This window comes from Chrysochloris asiatica, unplaced genomic scaffold (genome assembly GCF_000296735.1).
Source record: "Chrysochloris asiatica unplaced genomic scaffold, ChrAsi1.0 scaffold00034, whole genome shotgun sequence".
In the NCBI taxonomy this organism is placed as follows: Eukaryota; Metazoa; Chordata; class Mammalia; order Afrosoricida; family Chrysochloridae; genus Chrysochloris; species Chrysochloris asiatica.
This window is the reverse complement of record NW_006408552.1, coordinates 11,186,291-11,214,092: the sequence shown is the minus strand read 5'-3', so window position 1 is coordinate 11,214,092 and position 27,802 is coordinate 11,186,291. Positions and strand designations below refer to the sequence as shown.

The 27,802-nt window shown below is 45.3% G+C and overlaps 1 protein-coding gene across 1 annotated transcript in view; it reads left to right on the top strand.

Annotated features, from left to right (window-relative positions):
• Positions 1 to 25,925, top strand: part of RABGEF1 (RAB guanine nucleotide exchange factor (GEF) 1) — a 36,867-nt gene extending 10,942 nt beyond the window's left edge. Inside the window, exons 3-8 of the mRNA XM_006859847.1 lie at positions 6,357 to 6,523; positions 12,445 to 12,526; positions 13,207 to 13,339; positions 14,317 to 14,408; positions 22,568 to 22,824; positions 25,527 to 25,925. Coding sequence (XP_006859909.1) covers positions 6,357 to 6,523; positions 12,445 to 12,526; positions 13,207 to 13,339; positions 14,317 to 14,408; positions 22,568 to 22,824; positions 25,527 to 25,925 — 1,130 coding nt within the window. The remainder of the gene's footprint in view (positions 1 to 6,356; positions 6,524 to 12,444; positions 12,527 to 13,206; positions 13,340 to 14,316; positions 14,409 to 22,567; positions 22,825 to 25,526) is intronic.
• The last annotated feature ends 1,877 nt before the right edge of the window (positions 25,926 to 27,802 follow it).

The window sequence follows — 27,802 nt, the reverse complement described above, 5'->3', positions numbered from 1 at the left end:
TATTGCATTAGGCAGAGACCTCGTTGGAGTATTGAAGAGCAAAGATATCAATTTGAGGAAAAGATGTGCCTGACCCAAGCCATGGTATTTTCAATAACCTCATATGTATGTGAAAGCTAGACAGTGAATAAGGAAGACCGTAGAAGAATTGATGCATTTGAGTTATGGTGTTGGAGGAGAATACTGAAAGTGCCGTGGGCTGCTGAAAGAAGTACAGCCAGAGTGCTCTTTGGAAGCCAAGATGGCCAGACTTTGTCTCTCATATTTCAGACACATCATCAGGAGGGACCGGTTCCTGGAGAAGGATGTCATGTTTGGTAAACTGAAAGGTTGGAGAAAAAGAAGACGACCCCCAATGAAATGGATTGGCACAATGGCAGTAGCAGTGGGCTCAAGAGTAACGACGACTGTGAGGTTGGCACAGGATCGGGCAGTACTTTGTTCTGTTGTACGTAGATAGGGTTGATATGAGTTGGTACCGACTTGAAGGCACTTAACGACAGCAGCAGCAGCAGCAAAAATGTTAAGGATTATTGAGACTGTATTGTGTGGTGCTGTAGGATAAAGACCTGGGCTGTAGACTGACTGCTAGGTAGGCACCTGCTGCTCTTTGGAAACCCTATACAGGGTCACCTGAGTCAGAACTGACTTGACAACAACATAGTAAAGCACGGTGCCTGGCGTGTAGAACATGCTGTTGTTATTGTTGTCAAGTGCTGTCAAGTCAAGTCTGACTCATAGCGACCTTAGAGGGTTTCCCAGGAGCAACTGGTAAATTTGAATTTCTAATCTTGTGGTTCACAGTCCATTGCTGATCCTACAGTGCAGTGTATTATTTCATCATTATATTCTGTTCTGCTGGGAAGACTTTGTAAACTGTATTTAGATTAGAGAGTGGAAAGCTTTATAATCCTGAGTAGCTAGCTACCTCTGAAATACAGGCTTGGTTTATGTGTGAAGAATGCAAGTTGATTTTCAGTGCACAGACAGGTTGATTCCATTTGTGCCCTCACCACATCTGTAACGGCAACCTAGGTGAAGTTATTTCTTTCCATTTTCCTTTCTTCTTTTATTCTTTCATCTTACGTATTGAATACCTGCTGGGCCTCCAGCACAATCTTACCTCCTTCTCCTGTAGCAAACTCCTGAGCTTTGTCCCTTCTCTTTCTCTTCTGTAATCCAGACTCTAGTTCTCTCAAGGTAAGGGCTGATTCTTAGTAAAGTGGGAGAGAGACAACCTAACCAAGAGGTGATTTAGTAATTTGTTCTAATTTGTAACTAGCTAATAGATTTCATCCTCATTTACATTTTTAAAGAAGTTTTGTGTTTGGTTTTGTTTATTAATCCAAAGAATCAGTCTCTGGAGGCAGAAAAAGTATTGGTATGGAGGGAACATCCTGCACTGAAGGAAATGGTTCGTGTTTTCCTGCCCTTGGTTGATTTTCTCATCTCTAGAATCAGTGGGGATTGGTGTTCCTTTTATGGTGCTGTGGAATGAGCACTCAACCGCAGGGTCAGTGGTTCAAACTCACCAGCTGTTCCTTGGAAACCCTTCACAGGATTGCTATGGGTCGGAACTGACTTGACAGCACTTAACAACAGTAGCTGAGTTCAGAGCTCAGATACACAGACCTAGGTTCAGAGTCTAGCCTTTACCACTTAAATAGCTGCACCATCGTGCAATTTCCTTAAATTGTTTAACTTCTCCCAGCGTTAGCTTCCTCGTTTGTAAACGTCATAAACATACTACTTCATCGGGTTGTTGTGAGGATTATGTAAGTACTTAGTGCACGAATAAGCATTTGCTGTGTGTGAGCTATGGCCATTACTGTTTTGTCAGATGAAAGGTGGACTTGGTTTTTATTGGATGGAGTGCAGTTAGGTCCAAGTTGGTTGATCAAGTCTTGTCTTGTTAACAGGGTTTTCTGTCCACTTATTCTATCAGTTAGTGAGAGAGGAGCGGGGAATTTCTAATTATAATTGTGAAGTCATATATTTACCCTTTTAGTTCTATCCATTTACTTTAAAGCTATTGTTACTAGGTGAATACACATTTAAAATTGTTACGTTTTTGTGAATTTTTATTCTCTTTATTTTTGGTCCCTTTTTATCCATGGTAATATTTTGTGTTTTGAAATCTACCTTATCTAATATTGTTATAGCTGCTCCAGCTTTTTGCTGGCTTGCATGGTTTATACTAGGAGGCTTCAAAAAGTGCATTTTACAACCCCACTAGCGGTATATAAGAATTCCAGTTTCCCCACAATCCTTGCCAGCATTTCTTCTTGTTTTCTGTTTCTGTTTTTTAAACCCGCGCAGTTTTAGCAGGGGTGAAATGGTATCTCACAGTAGTTTTTATTTGTATCTCTCTGATGGCTGATGGTGGTGCTGTGGGTTAAATGCTGGGCTGCTAACCGAAAGGTAGCCAGTTCAGAACTCACCAGCCATTCTGCAGAAGAGAGCTGAGGCTACTGAGGGTGTCTTTGTGCATTAACCGCCTGAGTATCACCTCATGCCCTTTGCCATTTTTTTCATGGGATTATTTATCTTTTTGTTACTCTGCATTCTGCGTTTCTTACTTAGTCATATATTTAAGACTTCTTTCCTTATAAGCACATCAAAAGCATACATTTTTCTTGTTGTTGTTAAATGCTTTCCAGTCGGTTCTGGCTCATAGCAACCCTATATAGAGTGTCCAAGGAGCAGCTGGTGGGTTTGAACTGCCGACCTTTTGGTTCACAATCCAGTAATGATCCTACAGTGCCACAACAGGAGTCTTCTTACAATGACATGATAGTATTCTGTTGTCTGGAAGAAACCATGATGTATTTACTCTCCGAGTAGTGGCCATTTGTGGTGTCTCCAGTCTTTTGCTTATGCAAATACCAGAGAGATGAGTTTCTGGAGGCGGTCATCATGCTTGGGCAAGTGGAGGGTCAGCAAGAGAGAGAAAGACCCCCCAACAGGATGGATTGACGTGGCTCAAACATGAACAACAATTGTGCGGCTAGTGCCGCATCAGGCAGTGATTCCTTCTGTTATGTATGGGGTCACTATGAGTTAGAACTAACTCCGTGGCACCTAACAACAACAACACTTAATGCAAATAGTGTTATAATAAGTAGCCGTGTACATATTTCAGAATTGACTCCATGGCAGTGGAGTTGGGTTTTTCACATGCTTCATTTTGTACATTTGCAGTTCTGTCACTAGAAAGCTTCTGAGAAATAGAATTGTCGGGCCTTGAGGTAAATGCACTTGTAATTGTGATGGGTTTTGCCTTATTGCCCTCTGGTGAAGTCTAGTCATTTCATATTCCCGTCTGCATCGTTCCCACATACTGTGCTGGTGTAAGTTCTGTTGCGATGGTACTGACTCTTGGTAACCCTGCATAGCTTGTTGTTGTTGTGAAGTGCCATCGAGTCGGTTCTGACCCATAGCGACCCTGTATAGGGCTTCTGAGGAGCATCTGGTGAGTTTGAACCGCCAACCTTGCAGTTCAAACAGCTTTGCAGTCTGGCGCATTAGCCCACAGCGCCACACCAGGACTCCCTGCATAGGTTACCAGGCTGCAAATCTTTTTGGGAGTAGAAAGTCTCATCGTCATCCTATAGAGGGCATGGTGGACTTGAACCACTGACCTTGTAGTGTGCAGTCCAGTGCTTATCCCAAAGCATAATCAACTTCAGATGTCAGGGCTTTTTGTATCTTTGTTACCCTGAGTGATGTTGGACATCTTTTCCTAGGTTTAAGGTGTGTTGGTTTCATTTCTGTGCTCTGTTGGTTTTCCATGCCCATTTTTCTACTGGACTGTTGGATTTTCCTTTCCTTCTTCTCTATTTGTAGGTGCTTTTGCATATTCAGGAGAGTAGTCCTTAGTCTTGTAGTTTGAAACCCTTTTCTCTAGTTTGTTGTCTTACTTTTGACATCTTGTGTTTCTTTAGTGTGATTGAATTCACGATAATTTTCTTGTAGGCAGGATCCCTGGTAGCACAGTGGTTCTGTGCTTGGCTGCTAGCCAGTAGGTCGGCAAGTTCTATCCCAGTAGCCACTTTGTGGGAGAAAGATGTCTGCTCCCATTAAAGATGACAGCTTTGGAAATGACTGACCCATAGCACAGTGTGGAATAAATCTGTGCATGTGATTTCCAAATGAGGAAATTACTCAGCAAAACCGTACTAGGTTAGCTGTATGGGGCAGTTCTACTCTGTCCTGTAGTGACGCTGTGAGTCAGAATGCACTTGATGGCGGCTGCAGGTTTGGTTTGGTTGGCTTCTTTTAGACTTGCCAGGTTTTGAATCATTGTTAGGACATGCCTAGTGATTGAAATAATTGGCAAATACTTGATTTGGAAAGAGGATGCTAAGATGCAGTTTTATTCTGTTAACTACTTAATATTAACAATTGTACAGTATAGGGGAGGAAAAGAATGCTTTCCTTGAATTCAAGTAACTAAATACCACACTAATAATCAATTATATAATGATCAGCAAGAGGTGGGATTTTTAGTTTGTCAGACTTCCTGGTATATTCTTTTACATCATTGATAAGTTTCTCTTACTTGAGTAAACCAGTTACTCTAATAAGAATTTTACTTTCATTATCTTAAAACTTAATGATAACCTCATCATTAAAAGGAGTCTCTTGAATAAAATCTAGAGTTTGAATCCTAAAGTTAAAAAATAACATAAGAAATTACTCTGAGAAAACATAATAGGTTAATTTTATTATCTTCAGAAGATTTTTTTTTTCCATCTTAACAGTCTTTCTTTTTGCATATAAAGGAAAACTTGGAGGTATGAAATTCTTTAGTTCCTTGTTGTTGCTGTTGTTGGGTGCCATTGAGTCAATTCCGACTCGTAGTAACCCCAAGGAACAGAGTAGAACTGCCCATGGATTTCCTAGGCTGAAATCTCTATGAGAGTAGTTGGCCAGATCTTTTCTCCCATGGTGCCATTCATGGGTTCCAACTGCCCATATTTTGGTTAGTTGTTGTTAAGTGCCGTTGAGTCAGTTCCAACTCATAGCCACTGTGTATAGGGTTTCCGAGGCTAGCTTTACAGGAGCAAAAAGCTTCATCTTTCTCCAGAAAAACAGCTAGAAGGCTCAAACTGCCAACTTTGTGGTTTGCAATCCAGTTGCTTATGCGTTGGAATCACCACGCTCCCACAAAGTTAAAGAAATTTTTATTAAGCCATATATCAAAATGTGAGGCTCATAAACATCTAGGGCTATGCACTTCTGAAGGCTGTGTCTCCACCCTGGTAATGTAGTGGATTACAAGCTAGGTTCCTAACCACAGGGTCAGCAAGCAGTTGGACTCTGTCAGTTCCTCCACGGAAGAAAGGTTTACAGCCTTGGAAACGCTATACAGGGTCTCTGTGAGTCAGAACCGACTCTCACAACCATCAACCCTTCCCTGAAGAATTCTGCACTCTTGGATTTTTACCATACCCCAGTGGCAGTTTTGGCATCCCTAAGGAAGTTCAGTTGTGTGCCTTCTCAGTGCTGTTTGATTTGGGGGAAACACAAAGAATCTGAAGAGGCTAGAGCAGGACTGTTGGTTTCCTTAGGACAGCCTTTGCTACAGTCGAAGAATGAGTAGGTAGATTGTCTGTCGTGATGGAAAAAGCATTCCTCAGAGCAACTTTGCTGGCCTTCCGATGCAGTTTTCCATTTGCTTAAAACTACTTCCTAAAAAAGCCTCCATGATGTCCTGTGTCCTTTGTGAAAATCTTTCAAGATGACCCCCGGGAACCCACAAAACAGTCGCCATAACCTTCTGAGCAGACTTCTCTGCCTTGAATATAACTGGCCCCAGCAGATCCCTTTGGAAGCCACTGTCTTGACTGGATTGTGTTTTGAGGGCGCCTTCATGAGACTGAGACAGGCGTATCCTGGAGAGAACTTGTCACAGCCATCCACTGATCACAGAGACAGGTTTCAACATGTTTTGTTTAGAATAAACCTGTGCATGTAAGAATGGAGTGCTGGTGTTGCGATGTAGGATAAGCACTGGATTGCTAATCACAAGGTCAGCAGTTCAAACCTACCAGTCACTCCTCGGAAACCTCCACAGAGTCACCTTGAGTCATAACTGACTCGATGGCACTTAACAACAACAAACATGTAAGAACTGGAACCCCAGTAGCAATACTTTTGACTGACCCTCATATAATAGATATTGCTTACTGTAGAAAAGTGTCCAAATATTTCAGTGTACGATGATTTAAATTCAAGTTTAACTTTGACCTTGATTAAGCATAATTTAGAGAACCTTAAGCTAGATACTTAGAGTAATTCTGTGCATGGATCTTTTATGTTATGAAACTTACTGTATTTCATTTTCCCAGCAGACATTCAGGAAGCCAAAACCGCCAGCCCTTCCATAAACCGACAAGCCAGCATTGAAACGGATAGAGTATCTAAGGAGTTCATAGAATTTCTCAAGACCTACCACAAGACAGGTCAAGAAATCTACAAGCAGACCAAGATATTTTTGGAAACAATGCATTTTAAAAGGGTAGGTTGTGAGTATAGGTTGTGAGTAACTGTTCAGAATCATAGAATTTTGGTTTTAGGAAAGATCTTGATAATGGAATGTAACTATGTCCTTTTACACCTGAAAAAATCAAGACACAGAGATGTTAAGTTACTTACCTAAGAAAAGTCACTGCACCAGGTTAGAACCTGATTTCCAAGCTGGTACTTTTCCACTGGAACTCACTGGTCTCGGGTTTTCTTTGTGTGCTAAGTCTGGCATTGAAGCTGCTTGGGTTATGTATGTTAGTAACAGGTCTTACTAACTTGTGACCTTGTAAGTTTTATAAGTTACAGCGAAAGCCATTGTTGTTGTTGTGAAGGGCCATCGAATCGGTTCCAACTCATAGAGATCCTGTATAGGGTTTCTTAGGAGCGGCTAGTTTTTTTGAACCACTGACCTTGAGGTTCAAACTGCCCTTGCAGTCTAGTCCTTTACCCTAGCAGAACTCCTCACCGAGAGCCCTGGTAGGTCTTTAACTCTCAGTACTCATTTTTTGAGCAGCAGCATTTATTTCAGGTTTTGTTTTGCTTTTTATTTTATTTTTATTTTTTCTCTCCTTGCTCAGTTAGAGAAGGGAAAGACAGAATTTAGACAGTGGAAGAAGCCTTAGCCATATATATAGATGAGGAAGCTGAGAGCCAGAGAGGGGAAGTGACTTGTCCAAGGTCACACAGCCAGACTTTGCCAGCTCAGAAGTAGAACCTGTGCCTTCAGCACCTGTGTCTTTCCTGCCACATATATCTGCTCCCTTCATGGAAAAGTGAAGGCTGGCCTTAGCAGGAACTTGTTTTGTAAGCAGTGATGAATTCTCATGTCACATGCATACTGCAGCCATTAACTCAAAGTGCAGCCCCTAAGAATTCCTCCTGGCATGGGAGTGAGGAAGGAAGGGGCGTTAGGAAAGTAGCGTGGAGGCTGACTGCTTAGGTGTATTCCTTCTGAGGTAAAAAACCAAAATGGACTTCTGCCAAAATATTGTTTTTAATAGTGATTTTAGTCAATAGGGGAGAAATGAGGCTTCTTTCTTGGTCCATAAAGTATAATTACTCTAAGAATAAGCAAGCAGCCCTTTGCCTCAATATATTTTTTAACAAAATGATGTTTAGCATTCAAGCAAGCAAGCTATCATTGATTTTGTTGTTGTTGTTAGACACAATAGTAGACTAGTCTTTGATGTGGGGGTGAGGGTAGCATAGTTCATGTGACATATACAACTTTAATTTTTTTTTTATCAGAAGTAAAAACTTAAGATTTCCAAGTTATTTTTTCTTCTTAATATAACATATCCTAATATAGCATTGGAGTCCTGGTGTGGCGCTGTGGGTTAATGCACTCAACTGAAAAGTTGTTGAACTACAAGGTCAGCATTCAAGTTCACCAGCCGCTCCTCGGAAACCCTATACAAGGCTCTATGGGTCAGAATTGACTCAACAGCACTTAATAACAACAGTATAGCATTGGAGTCCTGGTACAGTGCTGTAGGATAAGCACTGGACTACAGGGTCTGTTTGAATCACAGCGTTGGCAGTTCAAACTCACCAGCCACTCCTAAAGCCCTATAGAGGGTCGCTATGAGTCAGAACCAACTCATTGGCACTAAACAACAATTTAGGGTAAATGCCCTGGACTGAAAAGTCGTTTGAACTGCAAGATCGGCGGTTTAAACCCACCAACCACTCCTCGGAAACCCTGTACAGGGTTGCTATGGGTCAGAACCAACTCAACATCACTTAACAACAACAACAAATATAAGAAGACTAAATGCTGTGTTGTCATTGTTAAGTGCCGCTGAGTCAGTCTGACTCAGAGCGATGCTATATAGGGTTTCGGAGACTGTAAATCTTTACAGAAGCAGAATGCCTCCTCTTTCTCCCATGGACGGCTGGTGAGCTCAAACTGCCAACCTTGTAATTGGCAGTCCAGTGCTTCTCCTACACAGCCATTGTGCTCCCATATAGGCACTATATGCTATGCTGTATTAGCATGTGCACCCTTGACTTGAATTTGTTCATTTTCCGGTTGCTCAGAAATGTAATGTGCCCTTGATCTGCAAGATTGCAGTTGGCCTTTAAGTCAGTATACTAAAGTAAGAGGGAATGCAGTGGTCCAGGTGTTTCCCAGGCATCACTGATCATTATCAGACACGTGGTGTAGCCTTGGGTTCCTTATGTGAATCCTGTCTCCATCTCTACGCTGTTCCCTTGCAGGTGGCTAGCCCTTGCAGGTACCTCATGTGTCTGCAGCATCTAGCACCTGATTGACAGCAGGTGTTTGTGAAGGTGAATCTTCCCTGTGGGAGCCATTGCTGCCTTTGGCTGCAAGTTAATACCCTTTCATATAAATAAGCAAGAAAATACAACTTCATTTCTCCTAAGCTAACTGTAGCTTTAGGTTGCTTCACCGTATCCATTGTTTGAGAGAAGGGTTGAATAAAACTTCTGTGATGGAGTGAAATATGTAACTGTGAACAGTGTCACCCAAGCACCGTGAAGGGTCTCAGATTTTTCCAGTGCAAGCTAACGCCACAGTTGCACGGCTGCTTGCAGAAGACTTGCATCTCCTGGGTCAGGGACACAGATTAGTGACGAGAGTATCCTCATAAAGGAGACAGCCTTTCTCAGGAGCATCACTGGAGACCTCTCGTCATCACTGTCTCTCCCAGAGACCAGGATGGCCAGGGCGGCATACTGCTCTGCCCACCATACCTGCTTCGAGGTGATGGCTACAGACCACTAAGCAAGAGGGGAAAGATTGACTGCTTGGCACCATGGCACTCTGCCCTTCCTACTCATAATTACCATAGAATCTTGTTATGTCTTTGCATTTCATTCCCAGATCTCTGAAAGCCCCGTGAGCAGTTTATAATCTTTGTCTTTCTCTGTCTGGTGCGGTGACTGGCAGGTGTACTAGTTACATGATCAGTGGTTTTAGAACAGATAGAAATACAGTGCCCAGGTGTCATTGTTTTATCAGAGTAACAAGACAAGCAGAGGTCTTAACTGAGCAGCGTGGCATGTTGTTGTTGTTAAGTGCCGGCCAGTCAGTTCTGACTCTTACCATTTCTGAGGAGCAGCTGATAGGGGCTTGAACTGCTGACCTTGCAGTTGCAATCCAGTGCTTATCCTGCAGTAACCACACCAGGATTCATACAACATGGCATAATTAAAGATAAATTTCTGTTGCAATAAGATAATACCCGTGATAAATAGCTAATGAGCATAGCTCATTAAGAAAAAATATATATAGCAGTTTTTCAAAGACGGTAACAATAAAGAGTATTAATTATTAAGGACTTTTACAAGGAAAGTTAGTTTTTCAAAGAATTAAAAGCCTTTCTTCAGGATTGTATCTTGGATCTAGCTGAGAAAAAGAAAAAGTTTAACGATACTTTGTAAGTCAGTATGACCATTTTAAATACCTTTAAATTACAGTGTTCCCTTGTTCTCAAGAACCGAGGAAGCATATCTAGCCTATCATTTGTCCTGAGGGGAAAAAGTAGCAAGAATCTAGGAAAGGAGGGGAGCGTCTTTAAGTTTAGAAACCTTCAAAAATATATTCTGAAATGAAAGTCATCGTAATTGGAAGAGATGTGGGTAAAAATAAAAGCGAAAATGATTGAAACAAATTCCATTTCTCTGGAGCAAATGACACAACACCTCAGAAAACCAGGGAGACAGAGCTTCTTTTTACTGACGGTTGCTGAAAAGGATCCAAACATCCTCATACAGATGACCTCAGGTCTGTGTTTTGTACCACACCCCCTACAGCTCCGCCAAATTAAAGAGTGAAATATAAAAACCTTAGAAGAGGCTCAATTAAGATATTCATTTCACTGGGAAGAAGAACGAACATTGAATTATTGAAGAATGATGTTTAATGGCCAGGTGAAAGCTTTTAAAAATATATGCACTGAAAAATAAAAGTTCAATACTGTGGAAGGTGACCCTAGGAAATGATGGGGCACATAAATAAGAGCCCACTATCACAGAACGTGGAGTCCTGGTGTGGTGCTGTGGGCTAATGCATCAGACTGCAAAGTCGTTTGAACTGCAAAGTTGGTGATTCAAGCTCACTGGCTTCTCCTTGGAAACCCTATATATTCTGATCCTATAGATCAGAATCGACTCAACTCAGTAGCACTTAACAACAACAACAATTACAGAATGTGGAGTCCTGGTGTGGCACTTTGGGATAAAGCACTGGACGGTGAGGTCGGTTTGAATCACAAGGTTGGCAGTTCAAACTCACCATCTGCTTCTTGGAAACACGATATAGTGTCACTATGTGTCAGAACCGACTAGCTGGCACTTAACAACAACAACATAACAGAATGTGGAGTCCTGGTGTGGCACTATAGGATAAATATGGACTGCTAACCACTAGGTCGGCAGTTCAAACCCATCATCCGCTCCTCGGAAACCCTATACAGGTTCACTGTGAGTCAGAACGGACTAGACAGCACTTAACAACAACAATGTCACAGAATGTATGACCTTTACTAAGGCTAGGACCCAGGACTTATTAGACAGAGGGTCCTTTTAAATTCAGCCAGACAGCAGGGGTGTAAACACCTGATGAATTCAGACTCAGAAACTGCGGTCAGAATGGCCGTGAGGTGACGGAAGGGCTCTGTGACCTAAAGCTCATTGTGATGAAGGGAGCGAGGGACGGCGGCGAGATGGGAAGTGAGCCTTCCAGGGCACCCCGTCAGGCCCTCCTTGGACAGATGGTGGACAGAGAGGGGTCTGTTTAGTGTTTGAGTTATAGTTAAGCTAAAAGCAGCTTCTGTAACCCTGGTGCACTGGTCGGTAAGTGGGAGGCAGGCTGGACTCTTTGGGCAGAGTGTGCATTTCTGGGGACCCCTGACAGAAGGCCACTGGGAGATGGGAGGCAGAGTGTGACCACATCAGATCCAAGAGGATCAGCTTATGGCATTTCGTCAGCTGCACCCACAGTGAGACAGACGACAGACCCAAGCAGCAGGGGAGGCCAGCTAGATGCCAGGTTATGAGGGAGTCATGGTAGGGACATTCGGAGAGCAGTAAGCTTGGCTTGGTAACTGTCCCCTGTCCCCCCCACCGAGTGTTCTGGCCCTGTTCAGACCCAGGCTGCATCTCAGGAGGCCGAGGGACACAGTGACCTCTTCATGAGCCCCTACATGATACGTTTCTGACCCTGTTTCAGGGGTGATACTTTTACCTGAAGAATTAGTTTGCTCTCATCTTTTGGACCCTGCCTTATGTGACTGCTTTCCTCATTCCTGCAGAAAGCTTAGCCAGAGACACATTTAGGGGCGAATGCAGGATAATGTACTGGACCACAAGGTTGGTTTGAATCTCAGGGTCGGTGGTTCAAACTCACCAGCCGCTCCTTAGAAACTCTATAGAGGATCGCTATGAGTCAGAACCAACTAGATGGCACTTAACAATAACAACTTGACTAACTTCTGAATCATCAAGGAATACATTTTTGTGTAGTTGTTTGCAACTCCGTTTTCTCCCTCAGTGTGTTGTTTTTCTGTTTTACACCTTCCTAATTGATGGTGTGACACTGTAGGATCAGCACTGGACTGTGAACCACGAGGTCTGTGGTTCAAACCCACCAGCTGCTCCTCAGAACCCTATACAGGGTGGTTTTGAGTCAGAACTGACTTAATGACATTTAACAGCAACAACAACAATATATATGTGTGTATGTATACCCAACAAAAGAATTAAAGAGGTCATGGACTTATGGATCTATCATTAATACATAGGCTTTTCTCATCTTCACATTTGATAAAGTTTTCAACTACTTTTGGGATTAGTACCAAAGCAAGGAGTGAGTTTTCAAAACTCAAGTTTTAGAGCTGTGCTCATGGTCTTTCACTTCTGAGCAGCGTCTCTCCCCTCTCATTTCAGGAATTAAGCATCGAGGAACAATCGGAATGTACTCAGGATTTTTACCAAAACGTGGCTGAGAAAATGCAGACCCGCGGCAAAGGTAGCAAGCCAAGCACAGGGGTTTGCCTGGGAGTTGCTGTAGGCTGATTCCTCGGCCTCTTTGTCAGCTCCGTCTTTCTCTGAGGGCCCAGTGACAATAGCCTGGTAGCTGTTGGTGTGTGAAGTAGTGCCTGTGAACACCACCCTGTGTGTCTCTCTGTGTAGAAACACCACCAGGGGCAGCATTAAGGGGTGGATTAAAACCAACCCCTTGGAGGGCTTTCCTAAATAAACTGCCTCCTAGCTATCATTTTTCATGATAGTGTATTCCTGTGGGGTTTGGGTCAGGCATAAAACATAGAGACTCGCTGGCTTCGAGCTTTAGGGTTAAGGGATTCTTCTTGAATTGTACTCTGTTGAGGCTGACATTCACATGTGAATACATCTGTGTTCTCTGCACTCAAGTGCTCTAAGGATGCCTCTGGCCTGCGTCTGTCACCCTGAGACATGTCGAGGGTTTTTCTAGTGCAGCGATGGGAATGGCAGGGTGTGGGCCTTTTAGGTTCTGCAAGCACAGCTTCCACTCCAAGTGGTGCCCTATCAAAGTCAGTCTCAACAGTTGAGATCGTTTTTAAAGGAGGGTGTTTTTGTAGATGCTTCCGTTTCTGGGTGTGTGTAGTGTGTTTCTGGGAAAAAGCTTGTTTTCTGCTGTGAACTGTTCTTCCCATTTGGCTGTTTCAGTGCCTCCAGAGCGAGTTGAGAAGATAATGGACCAGATTGAGAAGTACATCATGACGCGTCTCTATAAACACGTGTTCTGTCCAGAAACTACTGATGATGAGAAGAAAGACCTCGCCATTCAGAGGAGGATCAGGTAGTTGTTTGGTGGGAAACCAGAGCATTTGAATCTCAGATGCTGAGAGAAAGTCACAGCTGAGGTGCCTCGGTGAGCGTCTGGACAGGGCTGGTGGGGGTAGAAAGAAAAGGTATGTGGGAAACTGAAAGGAAGCACGTGAGGGCTCTGGAGTCGCTGTGTTGCTTACTCACCTGACTCCAGGCAGCTTTAGATAAGAACCATGTTTGATGTTTGATATTGTTTCAAATCTCTAAAATTGCCAGGACTGGGAGGACTGATTTCTTGTCTCTCTGTGTTGACTCTAGACTCCTGATCAGGCAGGAAGCTGTGAATAGTACTATCAAGGTGTCCGCCTTCCCCACCCTCCCAAGGTGCCCCCATCAGTAGCCATTCTTCCAACTGCATCTCTCCAGGAGTGCTGTGTGGCTAGCTCCCCACCTTCCATGTGGAGTCCCAGCAAAAGTCTTAGGGAACCAGCCAGCTGAGAGTGGGAATGGGTCCAGAATATGGTGAGGTATTCTGGAATAGTGCGGCTAAGGAACCCGAGATGCGCTTCCAGACAAGGGATGGTCATGATTGGGTCTGTCCTCGAAGGTGTCCCACCCAAAGTGAGGAGCTGTTCTTGGGAAGAGATCAGGAGCCAGCAGGAGCTAGATGAGGTGTGGCCTGAGAAGCCAGGTGTGAGTCAAATCCAGGAAGGTGCACAGGTCAAGGAGTGAGGTTGGGTGTGAACGGCCCAGGGGACACAAGTCTGAGAGCCCATTGAGGCAGTGGGTGCTTCTGACCTCTTCACTACAGCCTTAGGAGCCCTGGCTCGTTTCAACCATGGAGTTGTCTACTGCTCACCCAGGATAAGTGCCCCAGAGCAGTCTCATCATAGCATCTGGGTGATGGGTGTGGACCTGGGAGTACCTGAGGAGACAGGGGCTGATGAAATTGGCGGCTCCCATCGGTCCTCAGAGCTCCCCGCGTTCCCTGCTGCTCTCTCCTCACAGAGCCCTGCACTGGGTGACGCCGCAGATGCTGTGTGTCCCTGTCAGTGAAGAGATCCCGGAAGTGTCCGACATGGTGGTGAGAGCCATTACAGGTGAGCAAACCCGAGACGTCCTGCACGGGGCACTCTGTGGAGGTGAATGTTTTGCTGCTACTAACCCACTGCTCACGGGGACCCTGTGGAATTGACTAGAACTCTCCCACAGGCTTTCCCAGGCTGTCAGTCTCTACAGAAGCACACTGCCTCATCTTTTTCCCACGGAGCAGCCGGTGGCTTTGAACCGCTGACCTTTCAGTGAGCAACTTTTCCGTGAGGGCTTGCTGTCATTATTCTACATTTCTTTCAGTGAGCAAAGTTTTAGTAAAATGGCTCTCAGATGTAGACTGCGGAGGATAGATTAGAATATCACAAAGGAGCCTTGCCAGAGTGGGATTGTCAGTGTTAGGAAATTCCCACATTTAGAGTCGCAGGAAGCCCACCCCCACATCTCCCAGGCTCTCAGTAACCAAGGACTCTAACTGCTTGATCCTTGAGCCAGATCTGGGTTCATTGCTTCAGGCTCAGTTGCATTTCTGTCTTTAAAATAATTGTTGAGAACGGCAGAGTCATCCTCAAGCTTGAGTAGTCACACTAACGGGATTCCTTGTGTTGGCTGTTAATTGAGATGGGTTTAGAGTGATTTTTCTGATTCAAAAAGTAAATGAAGAACCCCACATTGGGGCGGCTCTGCCATCCCAGGCAGGTCCAGGCTCCTATTAAGGTTCCTGTTTCACTTTCATAGAAATAACTCAGAAGCGCCCTAGAAAAATGAGAAGTAAATCGAAACAAAAGTACTCTTGCAAGAGGAGACTTCCAACCTTGGCCGGATTTCCCTTACTTCAGGCGAAGACTCAGAAAGGCGCATTCCTGTAGCGATAGTTAATGTAGTTCTCGGGGAAGGGAAGTGGGCTGGCTCGTGTTACAAGTATTGGGGCTAGGACATTATGTAGATCCCTTTTACTGATAGGAACCTTCACTCAAGCTTCAGGAAGGAATAGGGTTTGCTGGAAATATTATCAGGGTAGTATGGGAGGCACATCTCTTCCAAAGCCATCCTGGGGGCTGTGGGTTATCTTAGTACCCCACAACAGCAAGAAGGTTTTGACTCTAAGCACTCAGCTGCTAACCTGTTTCTTCCTCTCTCAGATGCTCTTATCTTGGTATGTCTTCGCACATCTACTCATGTTCTTCTGAGTGTATTCTCTCATTTCCCGTTCACCTGGAGAGTCTGACTGGCCTAGCTGAATGCTCATCATTGTGGTTCAAAGCTTTTCTTCTAGGCCATGTCGTAGGCTCATCATAGGCTCCTTTTGGGTCAGGGCTCACCCCTACCTGTTTCTCAGACGTAACAGATAAAAGGTGAAGCTGGTAGAAGTTTCCCCAAAAGTAGTGAGTTATAATAAGGATTCAGAAGTTGGGATAAGAACCAGCAATGATACCTCTTATTCACGTCTTTTTCGGTGAATTTCTGACACTTCCCGTCAGTGTACTGCTACAACCATTTTTGAATCATCTTCAGCAAAACTTTACCTGCATTTGAAATTAGTGATAGTGGTGGTGACAGTGGTGGGTGTGCCGTCAAGTGGGGTTTCCAAGGTGTAAATCTTTACAGGAGCAGAAAGCCTCATCTTTTTCCTGTGGGACAGCTGGTATATTCGAACTGCTGACTCTGCAGTTAGCAGCCCAACCCATAACCCACTCTGCTACCAGGGCTCCTTGATATTAATAGTAGTGTTTGGTATTTGTTATATTCTAATTGGATCAACAACAACAAAGTGGATCACCTTCAGGTCAAACCCACCAACTGTTCTACAGGATAAAGATGAGGCTGTCTGCTCCAGTAACCCTGTTTAGTGCGTCAGTATCAGCTGGAGGGCAGTGAGTTAGAGTAGTAGTGTGGATCTTGGTTGGTCGAGTAGCTGTGGATCCTAATTTTCCAACATAGATTAGTGAACGCTTCAAGCACTGCATCATTTGTTGAAACGTCTCACTTGGTATTCCATTAATTCCTAGCGTTTTGCTAGTGTCTTCTCTGCAGTTTGGATGTCTTCTTTGAGTGCCATCAGCTCCTGGTCATATGCTGCCTCCTGAAATGGTTGAACATTGACCATTTCTGTTTGGTACAGTGACTCTGTGTCTTCCTTCCATCTTCGTTTGATGCTTCCTGTATCATTCAATATTTTGCCCTTAGAATCCTTTGTTATGTTATAACTCGAGGCTTGAATATTTTTTCTTAGTTCTTTCAGCTTGAAAATTGCCGAGTGTGACCTTCTTTTAGTTTTAGTTTTTAGTTTTCTAACTCTTGAGTTTTTGCACATTTCCTTATAATACTTTACTTTGTCTTCTCAGGCTGCCTTATGAGATCTTCTGTTCAGCATTTTTATTTCATCATTTTTTCCATTCACTTTACCTTCTCTAGCTTTTAGAGCAAGTTTCAGAGTCTCTTCTGACATCCATTTTGGTGTTTTCTCACTTTCCTGCCTTTCTAGTTGCCTTTTATTTTCTTTGTGTATAATGTTCTTGATGCCAACTTCTCTGGTCTTTGGTTTCTAGCATTCAAATCTATGATTAAAATGGTCTCTGAATCCAGGCAGGATATACTCATGGCTGTTATGAACTTCAGTTTTTTCCAGTTTCAACTTTAACTTGCAAATGAACAATTGATGGTCTGTTCCACAGTCAGCCCTGGCCTTGTTCTGATGTTGATGCTGAGCATCTCCATCATCTCATTCTATAGATGTAGTTGACTTGATTCCTGTGTATTCCATCTGGCAAGGTCCATATGTGTGAGGGGGCTTCAGAAACTTTATGAAAAAAATCCCATTACATTTTAATTCCAGTTTTCCATGAACTTTTTTAAAAAATCTTTTTAAGCAGATTAAAGAATTTATTAAGCATTGACTAGGTCTTACAGATAAGAATGGGCTTTCACCTTACAATTCAGGAGGAGCCTCGAATATGTTTGTCTTTTCCATTATACATCCTCCCATGAGAGGCGCGAGCTGCACTCCTGGTTCAAGTGTCCAGATAGCCAATCTGGGAAATTTGTCCATACATGGTCACTCTGAGTCTTGTTTCTCAGGTTCAGCTCATGATTGACTAACTTGCTTCCCTACCTTGTATCAGGATCTCCTTATTGCTGAAGTTGGTCTGATTTTGTGCTGAGACAGCTGGGAGGTGGGGACGGACGACATGAGACCCTCATCCTTTCCCTGTTCTAACTGCCTAACACTCTCCTCTGAGGGAAAAGGAAGCCCTAAGTCTTTAGGGATATGGAAGACACCTCGCTCTTAGCTGCTTCTTGCTGACTCGGGTGCCATAGTAGGGGGTAAGGGTTTCCGATCTCTCCTATCTTATAGTTGAAGGTCTTCGCCAACACCTGTTATTTATAGAATCCTGAGTAGGAGGGAACATAGAGAAAGATGTACATTTCCGCTGTCTAAAATGTAAATGCGCTAGACTGCAAAGTCAGCTTAAGCTGCAAAGTTAGTGGTGCAACCTCAACAGCCATTTCTTGGAAACCCTATACAGGGTTGCTATGGGTCGGAACCAACTCAACGGCACCTAACAACAACAACAAAAGGCTGGCTGGTTTAGTCTATTGTAGTTAAGGGAATAGGGGTATCACTTGGGTTAGTAGCATTTGCATGCAGATGGCCTCAATTCTGGAAGAGAGAGATGAATTCAGTTAGGCAATTAATTAAGTATCATTGGACCAAAGACTAAGGATAGCATTAGGAGTAATAATGGAACCATAAATGGTAATAATCAAGAGGGAACTTTCCCATAAGCTAGGATTCCTTGATCTTGGTGACAGATTCCAGCATGCCATTGATGCTGTCTTCAGTGTGTCCTGATTTGTTAACATAAAAGCAGCATTCCTCCTTTAGATACAAACACGCACCACCTTAAGAGGCAGCAAGTAAGTCTAGAGCTCTTCTGTTTTGTAGAGCTGCACCTGCCAGTGAGTCTCCCCGTTCCTGCAACACGGCTGATGTTTCTCTTGTCTTAGTCAGGGATTTGGCAGCATTTCGGGCTAAGGTTTGCCATACTCCAGGGGATGTGCCCTACTAGTAGCTTCAGCAGTAACAGAGACTAAACAAGGCAGTGAGAGGCACCAGGGGTGCCGTGTGCTTATGTAGTTATCCAGATGCCCTTAGAGGAGAGGGAATGGAACAGTTCTCCTGAGTCACAGAGATGTCCGGAAGCATGTATCCTAAAGGAAAAGCAAACTCTTCTTCACTTACAGGGTAAAGGCCAGTAGGCTCTGGACCTGAACACACAACATCCTCCTTCTGGAGGTCAGAGTATCCATTCCAAGGTCAGGTCCATGAGTTTAGTAGAACTGTGTCCAGTTGTATGCATCCCTTTCCCCTTCTTAAACTTAGTTCCCTTAGCTGCTAATGAGGCTAGTGGGTCCAGCACAGACCATAGTTTATGGCGTTTGATGGTGGCATTCAGAAGTTGTGTTGTTAGTGGTCCCCTCTGTGGGTTGAAGTAGAGTGCCCACTGGGGAGTTCTAGCCAAGGTTTGGCAAGATGTAGTCATTTGAGGCAGGAGATACTAGAGAGATTTGTAGAAATCAGAGGAGGAGAGCGTACCCTGAAGTGGGGGTTCGAGTGGGGCAGGTATGGGTAAAGTTGTTTGCATCCTATTTACCGCCTGGACTGGTAGTTAGGGCAGGAGTGGTCAGTGTAAACCTCGGGATGAGAAGTTTGGTTCACATTGCCTTAGTCCAGTTTTCCCCCGTTTTGGCCCACCTTCCCATGAGTCATTACTGATGACACAGAAAGGGAATTTTACTGTCTGGAAATTTGGCAGGTGTGAAAATACTGGACTTCGTGATGCCCTTTGTGTGTCTTGGCTGAACATGGTTATAGGTTGGAGGTAAACCTTTTTGGGGGGTTCAGTTTGGCCACTGTTCCCCATCCCAGAGAGGCATGAAGGATTCTTTGGTACAGGTCATTGGAGGTGTTACCCGGCTGTCCTTGTGGGACCAGTTGTCCATATCCACTGCTCCAAGTGGAGAGGCACAGCCGGCAGGAAACTTTCAGTTGTAGTGCCAGCACGGTACGGTTTGAAGTGGACAGAGAAAAAACACTCCCTGTGATACGAAAAGGAGGAGGACCAGTGGTCAAGTTTCATCCCAAGTGTGGCTGGGGGGCGGGGCAGGTTCAGAGTAACCCAGGTATGTGATTAGAATGAAGAATATTAAGAACATTCCTACCCCTAGGGCGATAACCCAGGAGTCCTGTGTTTCCCTTCTTTTTGAACGGGAGCCTCAGGTCTTGGACAGGTTCACAGGTGTATTCAGAAGGCTTGTCTTGGGATTGGTTTGGCTCAGATCCTTCCGTAAATTTTACTCTTGATACGTGCACACAGCTTAACCCCAGGATGGGGCTGACTGGAGGGCCCTTCAGCTCCTAGGTGCACCGAATCACTATTTGCTCCAAGTTTCCATGAACTTTTTGATGTTCCCTTGTATAGTCATTATTAATATTGTTGTGAAAAAGGTGTTTCCAGTGCATATAGATCACTGGTCTTGCAAAATTCTATCATGTGATCTGTGGTGCCATTTCTGTCACCAAGGTCGTATTTTCAACAACTGATCCTTTTTCTTTGTTTTCTACTCTTCCGCATTCCATCACCAGTAATTATCAGTGCACCTCGATGGCACGTTTGATCAGTTTCAGACTGCAGCAGTTGGTACGGTATCTTTAGCTTCTTCTTGTGGCATCAGTAGTTAGTACATAAATATGAATCATAGTCCTGTTAGCTGGTCTTCCGTGTAGGCGTGTAGATGCTATCCTGGTATGAACTCTACTCAGGGTAGATCTTGAAACAGTCTTTCGACTGTGAATGTGACAGTTTGTCTTTTTTAGCATAGCAGACCATATGATTGTCTGATTCAAAAAGATAAATACCAGTCCATTTCAGCCTTGATCTTCAAATGTTCCATTTCACTTTTGACAAGTTCCAGCTTCCCTAGGTTTATACTTTGTACAGTCCATGTTCCAATAAGTCATGGATGTTTGCAGCTGTTTCTTCTCATTTTGAGTCATGCCACATCAGCAGATGACAGTCCCGAGAGCTTTGTCCCATCCATGTCATTACATGGACTCTACCTACATTGAGGAGCCCAGTTGTCTTTTGGGTACCTTCCGACCTGAGGGGCTCGTCTTCTAGCACTGTATCTGACATGACAGTGTTCTCCTGCTGTGTTTAAGTCCTCACTGTCTACTGGTTTGTTTGTTGTTTTAATCTAAGATGTACATGTCCAGGACTTGATTCTTTGACTGCATTATTCTGGAAGCTCTGCTGAAACCTGCTCTCTGTGGGTGGCCCTTCTGCCATTTGAAATACAAGTGGCATAGCTTCCATCATCACACCAACATGCAAGCCACCACAGCACAGCATACGGACAGACGAGTTATGGAACACTGGTCTTATTCGGGTTACATTTCTCAAATCATATCTCATTTGCCAGTCATCAGCACTATCGGGTTTTTTACAGATATACTGAATGAGGCCATTTCCATTTCAGTTGATGTCTGTCTTTAGAGAAGAGACCCATGGGAAAAGAGCCCTCCTGTCTCCCCTGGGCTCCATAAAGGTCCCCCATGCTGACCACCTCTATATTGTGGGAGGCTTGCTGGGGATGGAGCTTCTGAGACTTCTACACTGACACAGACTGTGTTTAGTGTACTTAAGGATGGAATCGAATCGACCAGGAGATCAAATTCCCTTGCAGGAGCCAGGGGGCTCAATGGTAGGTTAAGCTGTACCATGTGTTTTCTCCAGTGGCTGGAGGAAAGAACGTCTGAGGCCTTGAATATAGGAAAGCATGTTCTTAGAATCTTAGCTCCACAAACATGAACTTCAATGCCCCCGTGAGATGCTCTCTATAAGGCTGTCACTAAGTGGGGGAGATAGTCAGCGAAAGACCCTTTCCAAGAAAGCTGCCACGTCAAGAGCCATCAGACTTGGGATTTGGACACCAGTTTCATCCAGATGGACATGGACCACTGCTTTACTGGTTGGACTCGCTCACTCATGTTTGCTGGTGTGTTTATGTGACCCATCAGTGGGAGTAGGAGAAGCGGGCAGTGGATGGTGACCGCCGAAGGGATCAGGGAAAGCAGCTGTCCCGGGACTGGCAGAACTGATGTTGTTAAGTGCAGTCAAGTCAATTGTGACTCATAGTGACCCAGTGTAACATTTCTGAGGAACTTCTGATGAGCTTGGACTGCCGACCTTGTGGTTCAGACTGACCTTGCAGTCCAGTGCTTATCCTACAGCGCCACACCAGGACTCCCACAGAACTGGCAGATGCTCTCTGGTTCTGTCTTCTAGCTCTTGGGGCTCATGTGCTGTGCTGACCAGTGCCAAAGACGGGGAGAAACTAATAGTTGCACCTTAACTGACCCACACAAGCTTTTAAGACCTGAGTTGCTATTCATCAAAGGATGTTATGCAGTTGATCTGGGTGTACCCCAAGACTGTGGTCCTGAGCCCCCAGGCCCAGCATCTAAATTCCTCACAGTTTGGTGATGGCTGAGTTCTTCCTTGCCCTTTTCTTCTCTCCCTTCCACCCTCTGGCCCTGCCCTGTGGCAATGGCAGGCAAGCAGTCATCCAGATAAAAAGTAGTATCAATAGCATCACAAAAATAGTTTTTAAAACTAAAGAGAAATGTTAATTTAGTGGCTGAAAGTTTAAATGCAAAATAAAAACCAGCAACAAAAGGTCAAAGGCTAAATAGTTCAAATATAAGTAGTAAAAAAAAAAATGTTCATTAAAATAAAACGATCTTAAGTAAATACTTCTGTGTAACAAAATATACTTGAAGCGCATACCGCCTTGTGCCTGGCTCATAATGTGCGTGCTCTACAAGTCTAAGGTCATATGTGTAAATCTGGGGGTCTGAGTGTTTCATAAGGAGCCCTGGTGGCACAGTGGGTTAGTCACTGCACTGCTAACTGCTCGATCTGCAGTTCAATCCCACCATCTGCAGTTCATCTCCACCAGAGAAAGACGAGGCCGTCTGCTCCAAGGATAGCCTTGGAGCCCGTGGAGCAGTCCTAGGTGGCCCTCTAGGCGACAGTGGGTTTCCTGGGAGTGTTCTGCACATGGGGGGCTCCTGTGCAATGAGCCCCTCCTGTCACTGTCAGGCGATTGTGTTGTCAACAGCAGCAGTGCCTTGTCTTCTGTGTAGATATCATCGAAATGGACTCGAAGCGGGTACCTCGGGACAAGCTGGCCTGTATCACCAAGTGCAGTAAGCACATCTTCAACGCCATCAAGGTCACCAAGAACGAGCCGGCCTCCGCCGACGACTTCCTGCCCACGCTCATCTACATTGTTCTCAAAGGCAATCCACCACGTCTGCAGTCCAACATCCAGTATATCACCCGCTTCTGTAACCCCAGCCGGCTCATGACCGGAGAGGACGGCTACTACTTCACCAACCTGGTGGGTATGGAGCCCCTCCCCCACTACTGACCAGAGCAGGCAGAGCCTCTCCCCCGGTACTGACCAGGCCCTGCAGAGCCTTTCTCCCAGTACTAACCAGAGCACACGTGACCAGGCCACGCAGAGCCCAGTCCTCCCTTGCCCCACAGTACTGACCGCAACTTCTGGTTTTCTTACAGGAGAGAGTAGGATAGTCACATGACAAGCCTTGGGCATCCCTCCTGGGGCCCTGGGTCACAGGGCCATTCTCCTAGGTTGTTTGAGCCAGGAATGAGGCAGAACCCGGACTGGGATTCCCTTATGAAAAGACTCGAGACTCATGGGTGTTGTTTCTACAAGTTGCCCCTTAGAGCTGCACACAGAGGTCTGGTAAAGAAAGGGTCCGTTCTGAGGCCGCGCCATCCATTGTTGACCCCTAACTGACATGGGTGGTGGCTGGCTCCAGGCACAGTGCTGTCGCATCATCAGTGACTGAGTTGCGAAGCTCAGCAAACACTCCCTTTCACTGCTCAGCTTCTGCTTAGGGAGCCCTAGGTAAGCACTGGGCAGCTAACCAGAAGGTCAGCAGTTCAAACCTGCCCGCTGCACCTCTGGGCAGATCCTCTGTCTGCAGTGTTGCTGTGAGTTGGGGTCCACTCAGCAGCAGAGGGTTTGGTTTGTGGAAATGTCTGTAAACTTGCTTCAGACGAGACTTGCTGACGGCAACGAACTGGAACCGCAGGTCCTCGTGTAGGTCCTCTGTGAGGGGTATGCAGACAGCGGTGAGAACTTGGGAGCATTTCTGGTCAATTCCTGGAAAAGACCTCAAGACCAGGCCTTGAGTTTCCCAAGTTCCAGACACTGGTTACACTTTACTTTCTAAGTAAGTTTTCTTTGGCCCTACTTTGTCATCCTTTCATCCTTTCCTTAAAGTGGCCTCCTAAATTTGTGTAACGTCCTCCGGCAGAATGGTCCCTGCTTGTTGCTGTGGTGCCAGCTTTGTGGGAGCAAGGTGTGCAAGTGGCAGCGCTGGGGATACCCTATTTAGAAGGACGCTGATGTCCTTACTCTGCAGTGATTTTTGTCCTTTGCAGTCACTGGTGATTAAGCTAGACTACTCCAAAAGCTTTAACTGGCCCGAATGGGATCATACAGAAAATAACACTTTTTATGTCTCGCCGTAAATGGAATATGGGCTTAGACTGGGAGAGAGGAGCCTTTGGGATTCATCTCATTCTACAGAAAGGGTCAAGGGATCTGAGGAACAGTGGAGGAGAGACGGGGCATAGGCTGTAGTAGGAAGGAGCACAGAAGCTGGGATGATGGGGGTACTTGCCCAGCTGCTGGCTCACTTTGCAGCCTCCCAACTTGAGTTGTTGCAAATGCAGCCTTTGCTCTATTTGGGCCTTCTCTCTTCATCTCCTCCTTGCCTGACTCAGGGCTGGCCCCACTCACGTGTAACTGCTTCAGCAAAAGTAAAATACTGACCTAATCGCACGAGAATGGTTCAGTCACCATCTTAATTCACTTTCTTTGGTAGGCCTTTGTTTTGGTACTTCTTGTGGCCCTTGGTAGAGTTTGTGTCACACCCCCCCACTCCCCTGTCAAGGAAGTCCCCTGTCCCCCACACACCCGTCTTGATCAGTCCTGTCCCCCACCCCCCGTGTCTTGCTAGGCCCCTGGGGTACTATCCTCTCAGCCTTTCCCAGGGCCATCTTCTCTGTCAGTCACCTCACCTGACCTTCAGCCAAGCTCCTCAAGTTTAATTTGTTCGCAGCTGACAGTGCATCCCTGTCACATGTCCTCTCCCTACATCCCCTGTTCCCATTGGCGGCAGTGCCACACTTTCGTTCACCTGGGCCGGGACTTTCAGAGCTGCCTCAGACTCCTGCCCTCTCTGCAGGTGACTGAGGGGTCACAGCGACTCCACTCACAATTCCACACAGCCTGTCTCCAGTTCCCCTCAGCCCATGGACCTGTTCTTGTCCATTTCCTCAACATTCCTCAGAGACACGCTTCACTTTTCATGAGTAGTAATGGAGGCTTCTCAGATTTACTTCTCAGCAGAAATCCTGACAGCTGCCTGCCTGCCTTTCCCTGTTTATCTGATGTGACGAGATGTGATTTGGTGTGTGTTTGTGTAGGTGTGGTGTGTGTGTGAAGATAGCCATTTAATGTCAAAATGGTGTGTGCTGATTGCAGAAAAACTAGTCAGTGTAAGAGACGAGCAGCTGTCTGTCTAACTTGGCATTAACTGAGCCTTTCCGTAGTAACTCCAGCCGCTCCCACTTACTCCTTGCTACCAGACGCCTAAGTCACGTGAGTTGGGTGGTTTGAGTTTCACAATAAGCTGAGGTGAACTGTCCCCTCCTGTTTTGTGGGAATCACAGAGATCGTGAGTAACTGTCCCAGGCCACTTGGAAACCCCACGGTGAAATGACAGAGGACCCAGGCTGACTGATTCCAGAGCTTATTCTTCTGTGCTAAAACATCCATGTGAATGTCGAGAGCTTTCCTGATATTGCCGCTGTTGTTAAATGTAGTCGGTTCAGACCAGACTCAAAGCAACCTTGCATAGAGTTCCTGAGGAGCGGCTGGTGGGTTTGAACCACCAACCTTGTGGGTAGCAAGGTGCTTATCCTTCAGTGCCACACCAGGGCTCCTTTCCTGATTGGACTCTACTAAATTATGTCCTTTTTTTTCACCCTGACTCCACCCTATAGTGCTGCGCCGTGGCTTTCATTGAGAAATTAGATGCTCAGTCTCTGAACTTGAGTCAAGAGGATTTTGACCGCTACATGTCCGGCCAGACCTCGCCCAGAAAGCAAGACTCCGAGCCCTGGTCTCCAGACGCATGCGTCGGCGTCAAGCAAATGTACAAGAACTTAGATCTCCTGTCTCAATTGAATGAACGGCAGGAAAGGATCATGAGTGAAGCCAAGAAACTTGAAAAAGATCTCATAGATTGGACAGACGGGATTACCAAAGAGGTTCAAGACATTGTCGAGAAATACCCCCTGGAAATTAAGCCCCCAAATCAGCCTCTAGCAGCCATTGACTCTGAAAATGTGGAAAACGATAAGCTCCCTCCACCCTTGCAGCCTCAGGTCTATGCGGGATGATGGCGGTGAACTTGGACAGCACTTTGCTGGGGCCCGAGGCGAGCCTGCTCTTTCTGCAGCCCACTGATGGGGACGCAGGACGGAGCTGAATGGCTTACAAGTGGCAACAGTTTAAAAGGTACACTTTGGGATTGTTTTTGTTTTTGTTTTCTGGCAGAGGAAAGGCTAGTAAATAATAAACTTTTATTTATTTGAGTTACTGGAATAGGTTCATTTAAGGCTTATGTGAAACTTTCATCAGAATCTGCTTTTTCTCCTTAATTTTCCCGTGTGCTTCCTCTGGAAGCATGTGTCTATGCACTGTGCTTCCGTTTGAGGTAAATAATTGCCTTTTAAAGGATCAAACAGACTGAGTGTGAGGGAATTCAATGGTACCTACTGTCCTGCAGTTTGAAATAATTTTGTAACTGTAAAGATAAATGATATATTGATAATTAAATATGTAAAATTGTAAATATGTATAAAAAAAGAATGCTGTGCATGGCATTTCATGTGGTTATTTTGTTCATTTAAATTGAAGTATACGGAATGTTTGTCTCGATGCCCATTTTGTTTGGGTTGCCCCACAAAATTGAATATGGAGGTGGTTAGTCAGACTCTGTTAAAAAGGTGGTTCTGTTTTCAGATGGGTGTAAGTCCTCACTTTGAGGATCTCACTAACAAGAGACTATGACACTGTGGAGGGTCAGAGTCATTTCAAGAGCCCGAGCAAGTTGCTGTTCCCCATAGTTCACTGAAGGCTCAGAACCTTCATCTTGCATCTTCCCCCAATTCATTCAACGGAGAAGCATGGGTCCTTTGCTGTCCAGGCCCTGGGTGTGGGTTGGAAGACAGGGGAATGGCAGCCAGAGGGTGGGCGCTGAGGCACTCCCTCAGAGCCCTGTGTCTTGCTCTCACTCCTCGGAAAGTGACAGGGGCCGTGCTTTGCAAACGCAGCTCTGTTGACATGGGGGTCTGAGGATTTTTGCTGTGGAGGCATCCCTGGCCCCTACCAACTCAATGTCAGAAGCATCCTCTTCCCACGCCTAGTTGGAAAGAAATACCTCCAGACATTGCCAGGTGGACCCTGGGTTGGGGGAACAGGAAGCAAAATGGCTCCTGAGAACCACTCATTTATTTTGTGAGCACAGAAGAGAGGAGCTCCCTACAAAGACTTCAGTTCCCAGTGGAATGTTAACTTATCCCCACAGTGCTGGTGGGGGACCGCTCCTCTCCCAGTGGGACCCTCTCTGTGCCATAAGGACACACCTCCCATTCAGCCACGCCTGCAGAATTATGATCACATGATTCCTTTATTTTCCCAAAAGCTCCCCACATAGTCAAACCTGCAAATGCCAGAACCTGCCTGAAGAGGAAAACGTGACTTTTCCACCACGCACTCTGTGAAAGGCGGGCAACTTGCGAGACCTGGAAAGGCAGGGCGGCCCTTGTGAGGTCTGCTCTCCCATGGTTTCCTCTCCTATACCACAGCCATGTAGTGAAGTCCTCTCTGGAAGAACACGGGTATAAAACTTTCTGTGCTTGATTTACACCTAATCTAATTGAGATCTCGCTGAAGCTTGACGCAACCAATGACTTAAAGTACCAAAGGCACCAAGCAGTTAGACAGCTGGTCACAGCTCACACGGGGCAGAATGAGTTCCTGTCCACCGCCAGCCGCAGCTTGCTCCTAGGAATTCTGGGCCCAGATGATCTGAGTAGGAAGTTTTCCCCTTCTTTATTTTCTATGTACGTTTTAGGTGCTAATCCAGGTATTTGTTGTTGTTAAGTGCCGTCGAGTCGGTTCCGACCCATAGCAACCCTGTATAGGGTTTCCGAGGAGCAGCTGGTGAGCTTGAACCACTGACCTTGCAGTTCAAATGGCTTTGCAGTCTGGC